This window comes from Sturnira hondurensis, unplaced genomic scaffold (genome assembly GCF_014824575.4).
Source record: "Sturnira hondurensis isolate 20B ecotype Veracruz unplaced genomic scaffold, ASM1482457v3 Scaffold0014384, whole genome shotgun sequence".
Classification (NCBI taxonomy): Eukaryota; Metazoa; Chordata; class Mammalia; order Chiroptera; family Phyllostomidae; genus Sturnira; species Sturnira hondurensis.
The window spans coordinates 41,334,242-41,355,331 of record NW_028087015.1 but is presented as its reverse complement, the minus strand read 5'-3'; the positions used below and the strand labels follow the sequence as shown (position 1 = coordinate 41,355,331).

The 21,090-nt window shown below is 40.8% G+C and overlaps 1 protein-coding gene across 1 annotated transcript in view; it reads left to right on the top strand.

The window, feature by feature from the left end:
- The first annotated feature begins 1,465 nt into the window (after positions 1-1,465).
- MROH2B (maestro heat like repeat family member 2B) overlaps positions 1,466-21,090 on the top strand; it is a 51,883-nt gene continuing 32,258 nt past the window's right edge. The window contains exons 1-17 of the mRNA XM_037063253.1: positions 1,466-1,529; positions 1,939-2,000; positions 3,415-3,525; positions 4,560-4,719; positions 5,335-5,433; positions 7,977-8,131; positions 11,085-11,225; positions 11,602-11,694; positions 11,786-11,855; positions 12,286-12,399; positions 13,310-13,383; positions 14,968-15,090; positions 15,805-15,918; positions 16,756-16,912; positions 17,060-17,100; positions 18,813-18,954; positions 19,494-19,537. Of these exons, the coding sequence (XP_036919148.1) occupies positions 1,466-1,529; positions 1,939-2,000; positions 3,415-3,525; positions 4,560-4,719; positions 5,335-5,433; positions 7,977-8,131; positions 11,085-11,225; positions 11,602-11,694; positions 11,786-11,855; positions 12,286-12,399; positions 13,310-13,383; positions 14,968-15,090; positions 15,805-15,918; positions 16,756-16,912; positions 17,060-17,100; positions 18,813-18,954; positions 19,494-19,537 (1,764 nt within the window). The remainder of the gene's footprint in view (positions 1,530-1,938; positions 2,001-3,414; positions 3,526-4,559; positions 4,720-5,334; positions 5,434-7,976; positions 8,132-11,084; positions 11,226-11,601; positions 11,695-11,785; positions 11,856-12,285; positions 12,400-13,309; positions 13,384-14,967; positions 15,091-15,804; positions 15,919-16,755; positions 16,913-17,059; positions 17,101-18,812; positions 18,955-19,493; positions 19,538-21,090) is intronic.

The following is a 21,090-nucleotide window of genomic DNA, read 5'->3' as shown; positions in this document are numbered from 1 at the left end:
GATCCTCTGGTTTCCACTACAGGGACAATATTTGGTGAGATGCAGCCATTTTGTTGGTCAGCCGGAGCTCAGAAGCAAGAAAATGTCATAGTGGTAGAACACAGCGACCTCCTCCTCAACAGCAGCCCATCGCTGGAGCTCCCAGGCCATTGTGCCCACCAAGTGAAGGAGGGAACTTTCAGTTAGAGAATCTTATGTGAACCTTGTATGAGAAACCTGCCAACCTGCTTCTTCGAACGTTTAGCCTGCTGTTTTCGGATACTCAGGTGCTCTCTCTTTGCCTGAAATAGCAAAGACATGACTCAGGGCAAGGAGGAAACTGTAGGTAAGTCTCATACTCACTCGAAGAGTTCGGTGTTTTATGTCCGTGTGGCCATGTGCATATTTGGGCAGGGGATGGTGTGTGTCCTTGTGGGAGGTCTACACACCTTAAAGGTTTTATGAGAAGCTGTGCTAAAGTAAGGCTCTCTCTCTCAGTTCTAAAAATGATAAAATCACCCTGACTGTAAATGACCAAGGATAGATAGACTAGGAGCCTGGCAGATGATTGCATCGTCTTTAAAATGTATAGTCTGCCTGATGGTAAAGTGGGTGCAACACAAGGAAGACCATTTGTTTGTAAATGTAAGAAACATCCAAACCTATACATACATTTTATGATTTATTTGAGCTAAATTGACGACATAGGCTGGGGAGCAAGTTCTTAAAATGTTCTGGAAAAATCACAGTTTTGCAGTTTCATGTATGCATTTGAAATTGAGGAGGGAACCTAAGGAAGGTTACATAAAAGTGGGAGGAAGCAAGGTGGGACTAAGTTACAGGATAGTGAACAAGATTGATGTGGCCACACTCCTGAAGGTGGCGACGCCTTGTTTCGGAGGTGTGTTAACCTCGATGCACAGAAACAATGAATAGGCTTGCTTCAAGTATAGCTATCCCTTTGACTAAGAAGTGACAGGCTTGTGTGGCTGGGTGAAAAAGTAAAGTGATTAACCAACAAGCAGTACACACACACACACACACACACACACACACCCAGGAAGTGTGACGAGCCACCATGACCCGCCCATTTAGGATTTTATGATCAGATCACCCTGTGAGGTTACTTCGTTGAACCACTTTTTTTTTTTTTTTGGTCCACACTGTTCAACCTTAAATACTGATTAATTAAGAAGAATTCTTTGGAAACATGTTCCCTAATTTTCAAGTTTGGTTGCCTTTCTGCTCTGCCAAAAAAGACTGTGCTAAGGGCTCTGTTGTTGAACTTGGAGGCTTGTGGAGAATCGCTGTCTCCAGAAGTATGTCTTTTGCCAGCTTGCTGTGGGGCCTAAAATTAATCAATCTCTTTGACTTGATAATTTTTTCAGTTTTCCAGAGAGTTGTCTTTGAGTACAAATATTCCCAGAGAGGGTACATCAAAAACCTTTAGAATATTTTTATCAGGAAAGACTAAGATTCCATGAGCATGGGGCCAAAGGTGGACTGGCAGGGCCCAGAAGGAAAGAGGGTGTGGAAGGAGGAGGTGGAAAGTGGGCTAAGGGAGAACCATCCCCCACGCTGCCCTCTCAGGCTCTTGTCAGGTGTGAGCACTTCAGCTCATGGAATCTGAGGGCTGAGCCTTGCTGGAAAGGATATAAGGCAGGTGACACCTACAGAACTGGAAGGATACGTAGAAATCTGGCATCTTTTATCTTTTCCTTCACATTTAATTTAGGTTTGGAAAAAAATACTTAGCATCGGTTAGTTTCAAGTATGTCAAGTAGAAGAAATATGAGTAAGACATATTTCCTGCCAACTGAGAGCTGGCATTAGGAAGCGGGGGTTGGAGGGGTGGTGAGAGAGGGAAGAAGAGAGAAAATGTTTCTGCAACTATTGATTATAATTAACAGGAGGGCATTTTAGCATAGATTCAATTCTTTTTTTTCCCATGCATTTCAGAGACTTTTGGAGATATTAACCTCACTCTTGGCCTGCTGAACAAGGAAGATATTATCCACAAGGTAAGGAAAATAGATAAAAATCCCCTTCCCATTCATTTTTTCTAGTTTGGTTATTCCAGCCTTTCATGTACATCCTTCTTTGCCTCAACCTTCTCTTTTCTCTCTGGTTTCTTACGTGGTAATCAATTTTTTCAGAAAATGCACTTACAATGAATGTCATTATAATCTCTAAACAATTACATTTGGCATTTGAGGAATCAGAGTACCCAGTTCCAGAAGTTAGCAAAGAATGCCCCTTTCCATAATCTTTTAGAGGAGTATGTGGACAAGGGGATGTCAGACTCACAAGCCCGTGGATTCCATATTCCTCCTGTATAATTTCAACACTCCTCCGAAAATCCCAAAAGATCTCCTGTAGTCATCTACAATGCTAATTAACAATTAAACGTTCTTTCCTCTGGGACGTGAAGGCTACTGGCTTCATTAACCTTTCGTAACATAACAACAGCTACCCTGTGATGTACACTTATTGTTAGCTTTGCAAACAATAGTGCATCATTTTACATTCCCTCCTCACAGCTTTCACGAGGTAGGTATTGTGATCTGCATTTGACATCTAAGAAAAGTGAGGCACAGAGAAATTACATGCTTTGCCTCGGAACAGCAGGACTACATCCAACACAAGCCTGTCTACCTCCAAAGTAAGGCTCCTGACAATTATTCAGGGTAGCCTCCCTGAGGGGGACAATTCCTAGTCTTTTTTCTCTCAGTCCAGTGGTTTTCAACCCTGACTGCATGCGAGGGTCTGTATTCAAAGAGAGTTGTTTCACATTTTAAATATGGGCACAGTACCTTGAGGCAACATGCTGAGGCTATTGGAGATTTTAGAACCCTTGTCTCTCATCTTCCAAAGACCATGGAGCTATCTACAGGAGCCTTCTCACACAGCATCTGGTCAGGCCATACAACTCTCAGAGCCTATAGTTCTACCCAAACAACAACAACAACAAAATCTCAACTTTCTCCCCAAAAAGGCATGACTGGAACAAGGGCCTATAAAACTCCCTTAGGAACAAGTTTGGTACCTTAGCAGACTGTTTGGGAATCGTGTTGGTTCCTAAATACCATGGCCACTCCCTGGTAGTAAGAGCAACAGTTAAGTTGATGGGCGTTTCCACTCCCACGGAGTGCCCTACAACAGGGATTTCAAGACACCTTGATTGTCCGGGAGTCCACCCTTGCCTTCAGTGAGACTTTGTCATAGAAATGTAGTCAAGTTAAAATAGTTTCTAGAATGAACTTTGCCTAAAAGCCTTTGACTCCTAAAGATGCATATTATGTTCAGGAAGCCCCAGTGAATATATGCAGAAATCTATTGTGTAGTAGAGATACGTTGCTTAGTTTAACAGTGGTATTCATTTGGGCTTCCTCTGATTCTTGAGTTTTGCAACTCAAATTTCTGTTATGTTCACAGGAAGACATCTACAGTCATCTGACTTCCATTATTCAGAACACTGACATCTTGGATGACGCCATCGTCCAAAGGCTGATTTATTATGCTTCTAAGGACATGAGAGACAGCAATGTAAGTTTGATTGTTGAAAAAGAATCAAGGGAACAACTAGCAACAGGGGTTTGAGTGACCCAATTGCACCAGGTAGACATCCACAGGCTTCTTGCACATTGCTGCCAGGACCATAAATTACTTTTATTTGTTCTTCATAGTAACTTGGGTACCATAACAGTGCCTGTTATTTACCCTTTCACTGATGAGGAAACTGAGGCAAAGCTAAGAAAGACATTAGAGGTAATATTATCCAATCTACTTTTATATGAGGCAGTTAATGTTAAGAGGATTTTTTTCCCCCCAAAGTAATGACCTATGTATTGACAGAACAAATGACTAGAACTGAGTTTTCCTGGCTCCTATATAAATTTTATCTCTTTATGTGCCTGCCTACTTATCTAGGTATATAAGCATTGTATCTGAAAAATTATTTGCAGAAATTATTTGAGTCCTGGGATAATAATATTTTCTTCCAGAAATGATTTTTTATTTGTTTACCTGCCAAGGGCACTAACAAGCTATTATTAAAATTTCAGAGCTTGAGATTTTCTAGGCAACTTCTCAGGAGTAAGGTTGACCAGATTTACCTAGTTTGCCATTACCAAGAGCAGAAGTCCCAATAACAAGAGCAAGTATCTCCAATAACAAAGACATTATTAGATGAAGGCAGCACTAAAACCCAAAGCTCTAGACTCCTAGCCCCAGTTTTCTCTCCTCATGGCCCTCCCATCACCATAACTCCACCATGGTAATTCATATCACTCAGACACATAACATTAACCCTATATGTATGGTGTCTGTCTGGTCTCTTAGGTAAAAAGGATGTATTTACCCCAAGTTTACAAGAATCCCATTAGAACTTAGTTTTTAAATTACCTCTGATTTCCCAGCTATGGACAGCTACCCTGAGTTTTTTGCCCCAGATTTGTAAAGAGCCTGTTCTCCAGTTATCCCAAAGCCAGGGGAATGTACAAATATTATGGATTCTATTCCTTTCTGCAGACTCACTCTCTTCTTCCTGTCCTCATTGTTGTTTTCCTTTTCTTCATCAGGTCCCCAGAGAAATCAGAATGCTGGCTGGTGAGGTTCTGGTGTCTCTTGCTGCACATGACTTCAACTCTGTGATGTATGAAGTGCAAAGTAACTTCAGGATCCTGGAGCTACCCAACGAGTTCATTGTGCTTGCCCTGGCTGAGCTGGCAACCAGCTACGGTATGGAGGGAGTGCTTTGCACGTCTTCCTGGGAAACAACTCCCTGACTAATTGTTGAAAACCCCAGGGGAGCAAACAGCAGAAGGGAGAGCAACTCTATCTGGTGCTGAACTAAAGAATATTGATAGAGGGATTTGGGCAGCTGTGTAGGGGCCAAGATGAACCTGCTGACCGCCACAGGTCTGTGCTGCTCTGAATTTGGCTGGACTTTCTCCCAACCTCACCTTCTCTTTCATCCAGCTTTGTGTTTGCAGAAGCACATTTCCCACAAGGTATATTCTGCAAACCAATGAAAACTTACACACAGCAAGGGTTTCTTAAGATGTTAGACATTCTGGATATAGGAACGTTCTGATGGAAGGGATGAACGTTAATGAAATAATCATCCAAATAAGTAATTGCTACTAAACGTAGGGGCAGGTGGCTGTATAGCTAGTACCTTACATTAAACCAGAGACTCCTTAATTCTCTAACTATAGCCTGGCATTATGGTGGGGCGGAATAGAGAACATCTTCCTCCTGCACCTCTGGAAATGCTTGTTGTTGGCTGGAGGAGGAGTCACAGAACTCTTCCGTGCGGGAAGCTAATGCCTTTCCTCTGGCCCCTCACTGCAGCGTCGCAGAGCATCCCCTTCATGATGATGACCCTGCTCACCATGCAAACCATGCTCAGGCTGGCCGAGGAGGAAGGGATGAAGGCAGCTTTCTGTGTCGGTGGGTACCCTGTGCGTTCTGCTTTGGGACCAGAAAGGGACAAATATCTCATTTTTCGTTTACCCCAGCCTTGTCCTTTCTAGTAGCTACCATTTACTAAGTGCCTGTCATATGGAAGGCCTTCTGCAGAGAGTTATCAGTCCTCACAACAATTCTGCACGGTAAGTATTATTAGACCATTTTATAGACAAGAATCATGGCAGTTAAGCAATTTCCCCAAGGTGGTGACAGAGTCAGTGAGACGCGGAGGTGGCATTCAAACCCAGGTCTGTATAAGCACCCAGTCTACACTCTTTTCACTGCCTTGTATGGTGTCCATTTCTACGGGCTTCCTTCTCTAATTGGGCCATAATTTCTCTACAATGATTACGAGGGCTTAGCTGCTCTTACCAGTTGGCTAAATTTTAACATCTCTTTATAATGCAATATTGTACTCATGCTAAGTGTGCAATCTAATTAAATATAAGCAATCATGAAATCAAGGAAAATGGGTAAACAAATTATGGTCATGAACCCCCTCCACCTAAACTGAAACGCATCTACAGTGATCAAGGGTCTGCAGGAACAGCATGCCCCAGAATGCCCAGGAAAGAGCCTTCACAGCACAGTGAGAAGCTTCCTAGATGAGCCTGGAGACCCTGACTCTTGTCTCTGATTGGCTACTGAGGCACCAGGCACCCCCACCCTTCACTCAATCTCAGTTTCACCTCTAAAAACATCAAATAAACTGAGTGCTAAGATCCCTTCCACCCTTAGCATTCCCAAGATGATTATTTTTGTATTATTTGAAAGCCCATGCTGTCAGGAATGTCTTCTTTACCTATTTTCCATTCCCTTTTTTGCCCTTTTCCTCTTGTTCTGTTCTCAGGGAAGGTAATATTTACACCTGACATATACTAAGAATGGTCTGTGTGCCTGGGCACTCCCTTGGGTGCTCCATTGGCCCCTCACAGTAATCCCATTAGGTAGGTAACATTTTCCTCCGTTTTGAAGATGAGAAAATTAAGGCTTAGAAAGAGTAAACAGCTTGCCTGAGGCCACACAGCTACTATGCGGTGGAGCCAAGATTTAAACTCTAACAGTCTGACTCAAAGACTTGAGCAACTGTACTAGATTAGCACACTTTTTGATACTGTTTGCTATCCCTGCTTACAATGACAGCTAACACTGTGTTCTGTACATAAACATTGGCACCTCTGATAGCATTTTTACTTGCAAGATTAGCAAGCAAAGAAGTACAAGAAATGAAAATCAGAATCATTATGGCAATGAATGAGGGAATTCTCTGTCTTTGTGTTGTGATGTTATCTAGTTCCATTTGGCCCTAAAGCAACTTCTGCCTGGCTGCCACTAAAGAAAAGGCATAAAATTCAATAGCTGTCTATCCACCTCTCTACTCATTCAATCGATCAGCAAATAAATAGACCCTGTATCTGCTGCATTGAATACCATCCATGCATAAGACATCGTCCTTTCTCTCATGTTACTTATAGGCCAGTATGAAACACACATACACACACACACACACACATGCACAAAAAATTGTGATAAAGCACAGCAGGAGGTTCTCAGGAAGAGTTTGGAGAGAATGGCAGCTCTAAAGCTAAGATACCTGGCACCTTCTCTCGAGTTTTCTTTTCATAGCAAATTGTGAATTTTGTTATCATCCATGAAAGGGGTAGGATGACGGCTGAAGGAAAAAATAATATTATTTAATACATTTGATGCAAACACATATGGGTGAGTGGCCCAAATGACATTTTTACCGGCCCAAGGTCTTCCAGGCCAATGAGCTGCGACAAAGTGAACACATCCATTTGACCATCCCTCAGGTCAAGAAGTGAGACGCTACTAATCCCCCAGAAGTCGCCCTTCATCTTTCTCCCAGTCCTCGCCCTCTCCATCCTCTCACAGACCTGACTTCTGTCACCGTAGATCCGTTCTGCCTATTTGTCAGATTCGTATGTGTTGCTTTGTGCAGCTGGGGTCTATTTTTCCCTTCTGTATACTATTACATGTCTACAGTAAAATGTAGTTTTTCAGTGTAACTTTTGGCAGATATATGGACTGTTTTCTTTGGGGCTATTATAAAAAGAAACTAATATGAATATTCTTGTATAAGTTTCTAGTACCTGTATGTATGTACATCTAATGAGTATTTACCTGGAAGTAGAATCTGAGTCACGGAGGTCACGTATTCAGCGTTGGCCGATAGTGTCAAATAGTCTCCCAAAGTGTTTGCATTAATTCATAATTTCCCCAGCAGTATGTGAAAATACCAGCTGCACTTTAGCCTTGTCGACACTGGACATTGTCTTAGATTTTAGCCTTTTTGATGTTATGAAATAGTTTCTCATTATAGTTTCAACTTACACTTTACCAGTGTGGCTGAACACTCTTTATATCTTTATTTGGTATAGCCATAAGATTTTATAGACTATTACACTATATTCGCTAATCATCAGCACTTCTCTTTTCAAATTGTTTTATGGTCCTTCCCGCCTTTATATTTTTCTCAGCCTGTTATTGTTTTTAAAATGCAGCCCTTGAAAAGTTCAGCAAAGCCATTTACAAGTACATCAACCACTGGAGAGATTTCCCCTACCCCAGACTGGATGCCAACCGACTGTCGGACAAGATCCTCATGCTGTTCCGCTACATAATGGAGAAGTGGGCCCCCGGGGCCTCGCCCATGCAAGTGAGTGGAGCCCCAGACTAGCTCTCCTGTGCTGATGCTGCTTCCTCTCATTTTCCGCATGATTGTTAACTTCATTTGTGTTTGTTTTTTTTTGGGGGGGGGGAGTTTTGGAAAGCTATGGGTTGTTTTTATGAGATTTATCAAAACTTTCATTTTTCTTAGTGCTAATCAGTATTCACTCATTCTTCCAAGTAATATGTACTGAATCTGCATGACGTGCCTGACACGGTTCTGTACGCTGGGGACGCAGCAGAGGTTAAACAAACCAGAATCCCCACTCTCGAGCAACTGGCATTCCAATGTGTGGAGAGAACAATAAACAAGCTAAAACAAAATATATATATGGAGTGTTAGCGCCTTCATGTCATATATCATAACTGACGTTTGGGCTGAGTCACTGGTTAGGAAAAACAGCAGTCCACAGAACTTTCTTGTGTGTATGGTTTTCACAGTGAATTAAAATAATGTAAAGAGTTTGGTTGACTGCTTCAAAATACTGCAATGCTTTCTGGAGAATAGTTCACAAAGTACCTATACATAATCCTATCCTTATCTTGCTTAATTGCTATCATGTTTTCAAAGTAGGCTAAATTATACTCTATTTAATCTCCTATTGCTACATTTTAGAAGATTTAACACTTAACCACCTTCTTTAATTCAGTTTCTTTTCTATCCTTTAAGCTACTGAGGCGTTTATTTTTAACATGCCGTGTTAGTTAAATTAGTCGCAAACATGGAATTTTTAAATTATCCTATAGGATTCTTTTCTTCAGGACACCTGAAAAACAAAACTCGGTACAAATTTCATGACTACTTTTCTAATTTCCCACAAAAGAGTTAAGCAAGTGTTAAGAGGTATATAAAGTAGTAAAGGAACACAGAGAGAGGTGCTGAACTCCTGTGATGAGCGCTGGAAAGACTATGACATTGGAACTGAGCTTTTGACCCCCGAAGTCATTTACTACGGGGCAAGTGCATTCCCTAAAGAGGGAATAAAACCTACCGAAGCAGAGGTTGGAGATGAGATCACATGCACATTTGAGCGAGTCTGGTGGGAAAATGCAAAGGGGACAGGGGGAGGGGAATAGGAAAGCAGAAAAAAAATGAAACCAGAAAGGTCTTAGCTACATAATGAAGAACATTGAATGCTACTCAGGAGTATGGACTTTTTGTTTTTAAAAAATGAGACAACTTTAAAGGATTTTAAACAAGGGTTTAAATGCCAGAAAAATTATTATAATATCAATGCTAAAGATGAATTGGGTATAGAGGTGGAGTAAAACGAAAGCCTCAATTAGGAGACCATAGAAACATCCCAGGTTGTGAATACTAAGGGGGTCAAAGAAGTCACGTGCTGGAAAATAGGATCAACAGGACTTGGCATCGATAATGAGGAAATGGAGGAATCTGGGATGATTCTTAGACTTCCAACTTGAATAATATTGCAGCCATTAATCAAGATGAGAAAAAACAGAAGGAATAACATATTTGGTGCAGTAGGAAACATGGGTTTAATTTTAGATATTCTGACCTGAATGCCTATGAGACATCCAAGCAAAGATATTAATAGATTTGGGAATATTCAAGATTAGTGTTAGGAAGAAAAGCAAAAACTGGATGCACAGATTTGGGTGTCAGCTTGATATAAGTGACAACGACTAGGTGGCTGTGGATGGAGTTGTCCAGGAAGACTGTGGGTTCCATGATCAGAGGGAACTCTCCGTCACTGTAATGAATGTCTACCGAGTGTGCTGCACACCCAAAACTAAGGCAAAATAGTGTTGATTTCAAACTTTAATTGAAAAATAAAATGTGAAAAAAGAGTATGTGGAGTGGAAAAGGACCAAAAATCGAGTTTGGGGTTGGGGGTCGATGAATATTTAAGGAAAAGCAAAGGAAGAACTCACAGTGGAGAGCTGAGAATGGGCTGCTGAAGGAGTGGGGGCACCGAGTGGAAGGAGATCTCACAACATAAGAAAGGAGACTTTTTCAGAGAAGAAGAGATCTAGGATCCATGGGCATAGTGTTCGAGCAAGAGAAATCTTGACAAGTATTCATTTCACAGAAATGCACTAGAAGAACAATTCAGCTGACACACAGTCTTGAGTGAAATAAATGGTGGTTGTTACACACATTAACTTGGGAGGTAAGTTTCTGTACAGCAAAATTTAGCTAGTAGAAAACAATTCATCATCTAATATTAGGCAGAAAAAGTAGAATATAGAACTATCTATTAAAAGAATGATGCCAATTTTTTTAAAAATGTAAATCCATAGAGAAAGAATTTTTTAAGTGAAAGAAAAAAACATATTAAAAAATTCACCAACCTGGGATTATCTATGAGAACTGCGGGTACAATATTTTCTTCATCATGATGTGTGGGATTTCTAAACTTTTGTAATCAATACATATTACATTTATATTTGTTCATTTTTTATGTCAATGAAAGCCAGATTACATTGGATTGGGGGATAAATTGGAGGAGGGAAGAAGAAATAACAAATGAAAACCACTCCTTCAAAATACTTTGCTCTAAGAGTAAGAAAAAAAAACTGAGTGAGGATAATAGTCGGTCAAAGTAATATGGAATCAAATAATTTCTTAATATGAGGGAAATTTTAAATGTGTTGGTATGATGAAAGAAAGTAACTGTTAGAGAGAGGCTAAAAGAATAAGCGGGGCAAATATTGAAATGAGAATCAACATAGATATAGATGTTGATATAAATACAAATACAAATGTAAATGTAACTGCCTCATGCAATGATCTTAGCCTAGACATTTCTTAAAGCTTCTAGAAACATTTCTTGGTTGAAAGCGGTGAGTAACATTTGGCTGGGGAGTGGGGAGTGGTGGGGGCAGGAGCGGGGGGCTCTACAACTCCTGGTATTCTGAGAAATGGGTGAAAATCATAATGAAGCCCTGGAAGTGCTCTTTCTCAACTGCCTCTGCAGACCCTGTCCATCGTGAAGGCCCACGGCCCCACAGTGAGCCTGCTGCTCCACTGGGAAGACCTCTGTGAACAAGCCTTGGGCCACGTGCCCTGGCTCCTGAACCAGTATAAAGACAAAGAGATCGACTTCCACGTCACTCAGGTAAGAGGCACACCCTACAGGAGCTGATCCAGAGAGTCCACTGGTAACCACCTCAGAGCACACAAAATCTCAAGAGGGCCTAAAGAACGTCAGCACCTCTCTGGGCAGCTGAACTTAAAAATGCCTCTTTGGAAAGGTGAGGCGGCAGGAAGCTGGCGTAGCTGGAGGACGGAAACTCCAGAAAGAGCTTATCATTGCTTTTCTCAGCCCTGCTGAAGCCCTGCACAAGGTGGAAGGGCAGGCCGCTTAAAATAACAAAACAAAACCCGTAACTGCAGAAAGGTTATGGATTTGTTCTGAGAAAATGTAATCATTTGCCTTCCACGTCCTGTGCTTGCTGCTGCATGGGCAGCCTCCAACTCACCTTTGATTCTAGAGCCTAAAGCAGATACTGGCTGCCGCCATCCTTTATGACATTGGCCTTCCAAAGGACTTGAAAAGAAGCATCTTCATCAATCTGCTCCACCAGGTAAGAAGACCCTGCTGTCCAATCTGACTGTTTTGTTCATGCCAGCGTTCTGTTTTCGACGTCTACCACCTGTGTTTTCCTTCTCACTCAGGTGTGCAGAGTCCCAGAGCCTCTGGGGAAGGAAAATGAAATCGAAGCTTCAAGCTGTTTCCTCCTTCTAGGTAGGACCAAACACTCAGAAGGTTTCTAACAAAAATGTCTCCAGGGGACGATGGTGACAATGATGAAGGGTGTGCAAACTGTCAACATTAGTTACTTTCACACATACACACACACAATGTTTCTTCAACTCTCAGTGTTCTGTGCCTGTCCTCATCTACCTGTTCCCCAAAAGACTGCAATATATAGGGTGACTGGTCATCTGGACATAAAACTCTCAGTTCTAAAACCAGGAAAGTGTTGGGCATATTTTCGTTATTAACCACTTAATTAACTCTGTGATACTAAAGAAGAAAGGACATAATAGAATCTAACTATGAACCTAAGAGTGACTTGGACAACCCTTGTGGAATTCCCCCCTTCCCCTTCACAAATATTTTACTTGAAGAGAAAAACAAATTCTTATGATGCCAGTGTTTCTTAAACCTGCAGCCCATTCCAACCCTGCAGACCTGATGGAATTTTTTGATGAACAAATAAGAAGCAATAACGAAGCCATTCGGAGGGGAATCTTGGCTTTGTTAAGACTGGTTATTGGTGCTGAAGGTAAGTGATGGGGATGAAGCCAGAGTGGTTGATTTTGTATGAGGAAGAGAACCCAAGTTCACGCAGCTCTAATCCCCTCCCACACCTTTGGGATGTTTATAGAACATCACGTTCCAGTGAAGCTCTGCCTTCTTGGTTGTCTACAATTGACTGATTTTAAACAGCCATTTTTCAGTTACCTCCTTTCCTTTATTATATTTATGGATGCACTGACTTGATAAAGACAACTAGAATATTTGAGAATTTAATTTAGAATTTGGAAGATTTAGTAAGCTGGTTAAGTATGTGAGAAAGCCCAATAAACAGGCAGTATGTGAGAAATAGTCATAATATCCTAGAGATTAGCACATGTAGAAAAGAGCAGAATTTAATAAACTATCATATTTCATTAATTCCAAGAAGCACATATTTTCAGGATATTGGAATCTGTCTTATGATTGACAACATTTTTAATTATAATCAGACACTATTAGTTTTTCTGTCTTTTTTTGATGCAATATAAAATAAGGGTGCTTCATAACATTAATGATAGCTTGGATTAATAAAATATGATAATTTAGTTTTATACTACATCATAATAGCTTTTAAATTCAGTTAGCACTGGGATTTACTGAAAAATCAAACAAGAAATATGAAGCAGTTCCAAATTTAAAGCTGAATGTATTGAATTCACTTTAGGCTCTAGTTTAATTTTAAACAAGGTGGAACCAAACATAATAAGGAGCAAAGAGTGTAGTCAACATCTTCAAAGAGTCGGAGAAGAAGAGGATACCAGGATAAAATGGGGATAAAATGTTAAGGACAAGAGACTTTGCAATTTTGTACCGTAACTCTAATAGGTTGTCATCAGTCCTAGAACATACTGTACTCCTGCTGAACCATGCCTCTCAATTTCTCGTCTGCCCTTCAGAGCCCAGCTTGAGGGACCACATCACTTCAGTGGAAAGAACAGTCAAAATCGTCCTGGGTGACCCCAGTGTAAAAGTAAGAGAATTAACAGGGACTTTTATGTGGGTGGTGGTAGTTTTAGGAGTAAACCAAACAGTTTTGGCGGTTTAAGGATCTGCGTATGAAACTATTTATAAAGAACTTGGATCAATTCTATTTTTAAAAGAACTCCATTTTTCCTGAAAAAAAATTAACCCAATTAAGATCCAGTTCTCAAGTGCATTCAGTTCAGGGGTTTCTCAGCAGAAAAAGGCATTTTTGACACAGCATCACTGTGCAATGCTCTTCAAAGAAAGGGTTTAGAAAAAAGTTGTTAATTATAAAAATAACATACCTCCCTCCCAATAATAATAACCCCTAACATTGCTCTGTGAATAGACATCCTATTTTCCAAGCAGGTAGCAAGTAGTACAAGACTTACACATAATAGATTGCTCAATATTTCCAGATTACTTGAACAAGTATTTCATGTTAGGAAAGATGTAGAATTTACACTAATACAAACTTTTAAAAATCGGTAATTGTTGTATTTTTTGTATGAAAACCATGTTTCATTTGGCTCAAAGCCCTACCCAGAAGCCAACAAAGAAAAGTCCCCTAAGAAGCTTTGATCGACTGTGACTGTGTTTAAAATAAAAGTTGTGCAATAAATAACAATGGGGTAATTATACAGAAAAATTTGGCCCAGTAATTGGCCAAGCCAATTAAAGAATTATTAGATTTTAGGGTAGAATAAAAGAGCACAGAAACTTTAAGGAAAGGCAGCTCCTTGGGCAGAAGCAGAGAGAGGGTGTGCCTCTTTTTTCTTCCTTCTGTGAGACAACCCGGTGACCTTTTTGCTAATTGCCACCACATAACTCTGTCTCCCTGGTCTAAAGTATCCTTTCCTTCCCAGGCCTCCATGCAAAGACCCCGTCACTAAGGGAATAGATCCAAGCTTTTTCTCCTCCAGGGAAGCAAACCACTAAACTAATGGAAGCCAAATTACTAAAAATTTGTAATACAGATTCCTAACCCTTTATTGCAGTCCTCAGGGCCACATATGTTTCAGAATTTGTAGTTCTTCAGATTTTAGAAAAGCATTACCATGACAATAGCCCACAGTCAGAACCATTAATATTTCTGCAAGAAAATGTACGGCTAGCCACACTACATAAAATAAGACTACAAATGGCTTTAAAACAGCTCCGTTTGGGGTTTTGCCACTAATGAGTTGGCACCAAATTTAAAAACTAAAACCCCCATTTCCAGAGGTGTTGGACTTTGAATTTGTGAGTCAGGAACCATGGGACTTTTCTTCAGCACATTATCTCCCATTGAGGATTTTTAAAGCGAGGCAGTGTTTTAGCCCAAAGTGACCAACGTTGCATATTTATAAGAACAGAGGACATGTCTTGGGAGCTAGAGAGAAAGCTTTTGGTCAAAGAGAGCTTTTCTGGTTTCCTTTTAATCATAACCTACAAATTATTTACTGCTCCATTATAGTAACATTATTCAAGTATACTCTTTTTAAAAAAGATTCCCACTGGACAAATGATCCATCCAGGTTAAAGAATAGAAGCTAAATTTCCATTCTGCCCTACATAGTAAAATGTTGCAAATGCATTTCTCTTATTGTAGGTGAGAAATTCCACCCTCCTCCTCATCCAAACCATGTGTGAAAAATGCTACATTGAAGCCAGGGAAGGATGGCCGCTGATCCATTACGTCTTCTCCCAGTTTGCAATGTCCAACAAGAGTCTGGTATGACGAGGGAGCAGTTTCGAGTGCTGCTCTGTAACAAGCTTAGGCGACTCGACTGCACTTTGAGAGAAAGGGCCGGGGTTCGAGCAATGACTGAGTTAGAAGTGATGTTTTATTTTCATCACTTTTATCGTAAGATTTTCAACCTCTAGCGTTAGCAGTTCCCTTTCACTGACATCACTTCTGACCTGCACAAAACACAAGGCAGTAAAATCACAGTTTTTCCTAAAAAGGAGGCAGCCTGGCCCCCAAGGCTGGCGGATGATGTGGGGAGAGGCAGAGAAAAGGAGCCATAAGAATAAGAGACAACAGTGCTTGCTGCACTGGGATTAGCTTCCTTTGTAAGATCGCAGTGATTTTAGCAAGTTTGTCACAACTGAAATTGCAGTCCACGCCATGAGGAAGCATTTCCTTTGACATCTTTGGTCCCAGAGAAAATGGCAAAGGCCTGCAAGGCAGAGGGAATGTCCATGGTTCAAGGAGCCTCACCATTTGCTTTTCAGCTTCAGCCAGGGGTGTTTTTTCTAACCCATTCCTCCAAGAAGCATTTCAAAACAGGGACTGGATGCTGAAGACCAAGGCAGCTGGGCCCCGGAGCCCCTGCTGCTGAGTGACTGCATTCTGCACCCAGGGCCTTAGAGTGTACCCCCATACAGTCAGAGGGGACCCATAGGAGAGAGCATTAACAAGCCACCTCTTTCACGTTTCTTCAAGGAGAAGCCAAGGAAACCTGTCTCCCAAGAGGATGAAAAGGGAGAGAGATCTGTCCGGGAAACAAGCCTGGAGGTCTTAAAAACGTTGGACCCACTGGTCATTGGAATGCCTCAGGTGAGGGGTCTTTGTCACCCCTTGTAGGTACTTTGATCACCTTTCCAAAGCTCCGCCCACTTGGGAGCAAAGACACAACTGTGTGTCATTGGCTCTTTGATGCTCTGACTACAGGAAGGTGATTGTGATGCCCGATGCCCAGTGCCCAGCACATAGTAGGTACTCAAACACAGGTATGGAATTACTCAATTAATTAATCTCTTATAACTGGGATAGCAAATGACAGTTTATAAGTACCCTAGTACATCTCTCCTCTTCTCCCCCTGACATACCCGGACATGTTGTTAAGTGGTGAGTGGTTGTTCTAATGCAGTGAATGCTAAACATCCCCATTCATCTGGGGACATGTTAAAAGCTCATATTCTCAGGCCTCACTTGAAGCCTAAACTAATCTGAACCCCAGGAGAGTGGCCTTGGAATCTGTATTTTGCTTAAGCTAAACATCTAGAGAAGGGATTTAGTGGTCAGAAGTACACGGTAAAGCCAGGAGACAATGAAAGACCAACTTAGACTTTTATCTAGCTGGGGCACTTCAGTGGACCCAGGGAGGCAGCAGCGCCTGGGGCACTTCCTCACAATGAAGAATTGGTCATCCTGCCCCACATTCGAGCGACCACCCCTGGAGAAACACCAACCAACCCTCACTACAACAGGCAGCTGGAGGTGAATGTGCTGTGCCAAGATTTTGTTTGATGGTTTTGTTTTGATTTGGCCTGAAGAGCAAAATAATAAGCGGGAAAAATTCTTTAAATCAGAAGCAAACCCACAGTGAGGACCCAGAAAAAAGTAATAAAAAAGAATAGGCAATCCTTGCATCTTGGCCTATGTTTCCCACAGGTGCTCTGGCCAAGGATCCTGACTTTTGTGGTGCCTGCGGAATACACGGGGACACTGGACCACCTCTTCAACATCATCAGGATTCTGATTATGGCAGAGGAGAGAAAGAAGAAGCATGCTGTGGAGTCAACGGCCCTTGTCATCTCTACAGGAGCTGGTTTGTACATTCAAAAACAAAGCAAAGCATGGCTCTTGTCTGAGACTCATTTCCAGAAAGTCTGCAGAGCTTTGGTTGCTCCCCCAGCCCCGATCTGAAACTTTCGAGCCCCCACAGCAGTCATGCGCATTTGCTTTCTCTTTCTAGTGAAACTTCCTTCACCGCAGCAGCTCCTGGCCAGACTCCTGGTGAGTGACTTACAGATAAAACAGTGTGGGGTAAATGGAAGCCAGTATTTATTAAGCCAGTATATTAACTCAGTTCTGAGTAAGTGCTAATAAAAATTACAGATACTCCAAACCACAAGAAGCACTAAAGGCATAATAAATATTCTACTATACTAATGATACTCATGAAAGTTTGTAATTGCCAAGATTACCTTCTCACTCTGAAGTGCTTGTTAAACTTCATGATTTTAAAATAAGCATAGACCAGATTTAATCCATAAGTACCGTTCAAACAGCGTTCATATCTGTTGTTCAGATTGCATTTTCTTTTTTGCACCCCCCCAAGTATTATTTACTCAAGCACTATTTCCACATGCCCTTCTTTAATTAATAAATATATCCGTGTTGGTACCTTTTATTTATTTCTGCTCTAGAATAAGTAAAAATGGGCTGTGGTAATTTATTAAAAGAATAGCTAATGTAGGAATCAAGGGAATCCAGGACAATAGTAAAAGGAAAAAGGTAGGTGGCCTCTTTTAAAACCTTTTTTATTGTTGTTCAAGGACAATTTTCTGCCTTTTTCCCCACCCCTCCCCACCATTCCAACCTTCTCCACCTCCCTCCCCTGTTTCCACCCCCCACCCCCCCCGTTATTATCCATGTGTCCTTTGTAATTATTCCTGCAAACTCTTCACCCTTTTCGCCTATAATCCCCTCCCCTCTCCCCTCTGGTCACTGTCAGCCTGTTCTCAATTTCAGTGTCTTTCGTTGCATTTTCCTTGCTTATTTGTTTTGTTGTTTAGCTTTCTGTTAAAGGTGAAATCATATGGTATTTATCCCTTACCACCTAGTTTATTTCACTTAGCATAATGCTCTCTAGCTCCATCCATGCTGTCGCAAAGGGTAGGAGCTCCTTCTTTCTTTCTGCTGTGTAGAATTCCATTTTGTAAATGTACCATAGTTTTTGATCAATTCATTTACTGATGGGAACTTAGGTTGCCAATGATACCTCAGACAAGGGTTTGATCTCCAAAATATATAAAGAACTCACACGACTCCACTCTAAGGAGACAAGCAACCCAATTAAAACATGGGCAAAGGACTTGAACAGACACCTCTCCAAGGAGGACATACAGAGGGTCCAGAGACATATGAAAAGATGCTCAGTATTGCTACCCATCAGAGAGATGCAAATTAAAACTACAATGAGATAGCACTTCACACCAGTCAGAATAGCCATCATAAACAAATCAACAAACAACAAGTATTGGAGGGGTTGTGGAGAAAAGGGAACCCTAGTGCACTGTTGGTGGGAATGCCGACTGGTGCAGCCCCTGTGGGACACAGTATGGAGTTTCCTCAGAAAACTTAAAATGGAACTGCCTTTTGACCCAGCAATTCCACTGCTAGGACTATATCCTAAGAATCCTGAAACACCAGTCCAGAAGAACCTGTGTACCCCAGTGCTCATAGCAGCACAATTTACAATAGCCAAGTGCTGGTAGCCTTTTATAAAAGTTTTTCCTTTTATATTTATATTTTAATATATATATATTTATATTATAAAGATATATTATAAATTTATATTAATTTATATAAATTTATATTATAAAGATATATTTATATATCTTTTAATATATATATATATATATATAACTGTTACATATAACAGTAAAGGTAGGTGGCCTTTTAAACATGCTGAGTTGACCAGAATTTTCTCTTCTGTCCTTCAGGTAATATCCATGCTCGCCAGTTTAGGGCAGTTACGTGGTGCTGGTGCAATAGGACTTTTGAAGATTCTGCCTGAGATAATTCACCCCAAATTGGTAAACCTATGGAAAATGTGCTTACCCAAACTCCTGGAGCCTCTGGAAGGTATGAGGGGCTGTGATCAGTCTTTACCCAAGGAGATAAGAACACAAAGAAATGAGGCATCAGTTCTCTGAATAAAGCCATCATGTTCGTTTTAAGCAATTGAAACAATGAACTCAATATACAAGGTGGACCGCTATATTTTTCCTTGGTTGCTCACCTTCTGTTTCTCTATCAGATAACTTACACTGCAATAGGACCTGGTGGCTAACATCCTTAGCAGGAACTTTTACTTTTGCCCTGGTCTTTTTCTTGTACTTAGAGAAACTCTATTTTGGTATGGTTCTAAAAAGTTATTATTCATGTTAGAATATGGAAATAATGCTCATTTCAGTACTTACTGTTGAAATTAGCAAAAAAGTCTAGATTTTTGTATGGATTCAAGACCCTCTTTCCACCCAACTAGCACTTGAAAGTGGGCAACATGGTACATTTCATCTGACATAGCTTGAAATGGGACTCTGGCATCCTCTGGGGACCTTGAAAGGGAGCAACTGAGTCTGGATTTTGGGGGCAGTTATGGCATTAATGTCTTTTTCCAGGAAAGAATGCTAGTATCGTGCTATGGGAAACCATGCTGCTTCAGGTAAGGGTAACACCTGGGCTAATTGTTGATGATGGGGTGATGAAATCAGCCAGAGTTACCCATCTGGATTCTAAATGGTGGTCAGCAACATTTGCTTTTCTTAGGAAAAGTACTAAAATGTTAACGTGATCACTTAAGAATTATGCTCATTAAATCACCACAATTTGAGCAACAATCTTTAGTCTCCAGTTTGATTAAGAGTTTAAGACAGTGTGGAATGTTTCATTTATCAATATTTTTCTCTGTGTCTTTCTGAAATCTTCTCCAATTTTCAGGGCTTTTGATTTTCTGTCCTTACAATTGCATTCTTTTGCCATTCATATAAAGAAACACAGACTAAAACAATTTTTACTTCCATGCTTCTAAATACAACTCCATTTCCTCCTCTATGTTTATTTCACACTGTCTTTTCCTGATTTCTAAACACCAAGGGACCATGTTGTACCCTTTTGCAGAAAAAGAATCTCCTTCTCTCATGAAAAACTTTTTGGACTTTTGCAACTAACCAGAGTCTCAAATGATGCAAATTCCCAAAATGGTAAATTGCAGACAAGAGTTACACATTAGCTTTACAAGGAGGATTTTTATTTCAGGAGCCTACAAGGGGCCAAGAAGCCCATGAGCAGGGAGCTCGTGACCTAGCAGAGGAATTACATACGTTTCTTTGATTTTTTTATTTTTGAGGGATTTCTTTTTTTTAATTGCAGTTTCTTTTTGGTATTATTTTGTGTTGGTTTCAGGTGTATAGCATAGTTAAACAGTCACATACTTTACAAAGTGTTCTCTCCAATATTTTCAGAACCCAGCTGGCACCATACATAGCTATTACGATATTACTGATTCTACTCCCTGTGCTGTAGTTTACATCCCTCTGACTATTTTGTAACTGACATACAGCTTCTTGTAAAATGTCAACTTCCAGTGACCTCTCCACAGCACTCCCATTTCCCATCCAGAATCAGAATCTCAAGGGCAGAGGGTGAGTGGGTGTGAGAATCAACAAATTAGAAAGGCTCCCAGTGATTTTTACCCACCATCCAGTATGAGATGTAAAAGTCACTGTCTACTCTCCTGGTTGTGAATTCTAGGATCTACATCTTCTCCATATTCATGTTTTTTTTATCCTCCACCCCACCAACCCTCCCCATCAAAATTCCTACTTTATATTCCCCTGCTGCCATTTAAAAATAATAGTTCTTACTAGGAAGAAAGTTTCTTTCCCTAGAGAGAAGCCTTGAGGACAGGTTCCCCCCTCCCACCCTTCCAATCTTGTGTATGCTTCTAGCCTTCTTTCAAAACTCTTTGCATGTACCTTCTTCCCCATCAACTTCCAGGGCTGTTTAATTTTTTTCTCTTCAAAGGACCCACTCACTGCATGAGTTCTTATGAAGAAAATGCATACAGGCTTTTTCATTGGCTTTGAGATTAAGTGTCCTTTTGTAGACTTAGAGAAAATATAGGTAAAATAATAAACCTTAGAAATTGCAATGGATTTTGTCCTCCAAAAAGACACCAACCCCTTTTTATGTAATTGTTCAATGAAGAAGGACATG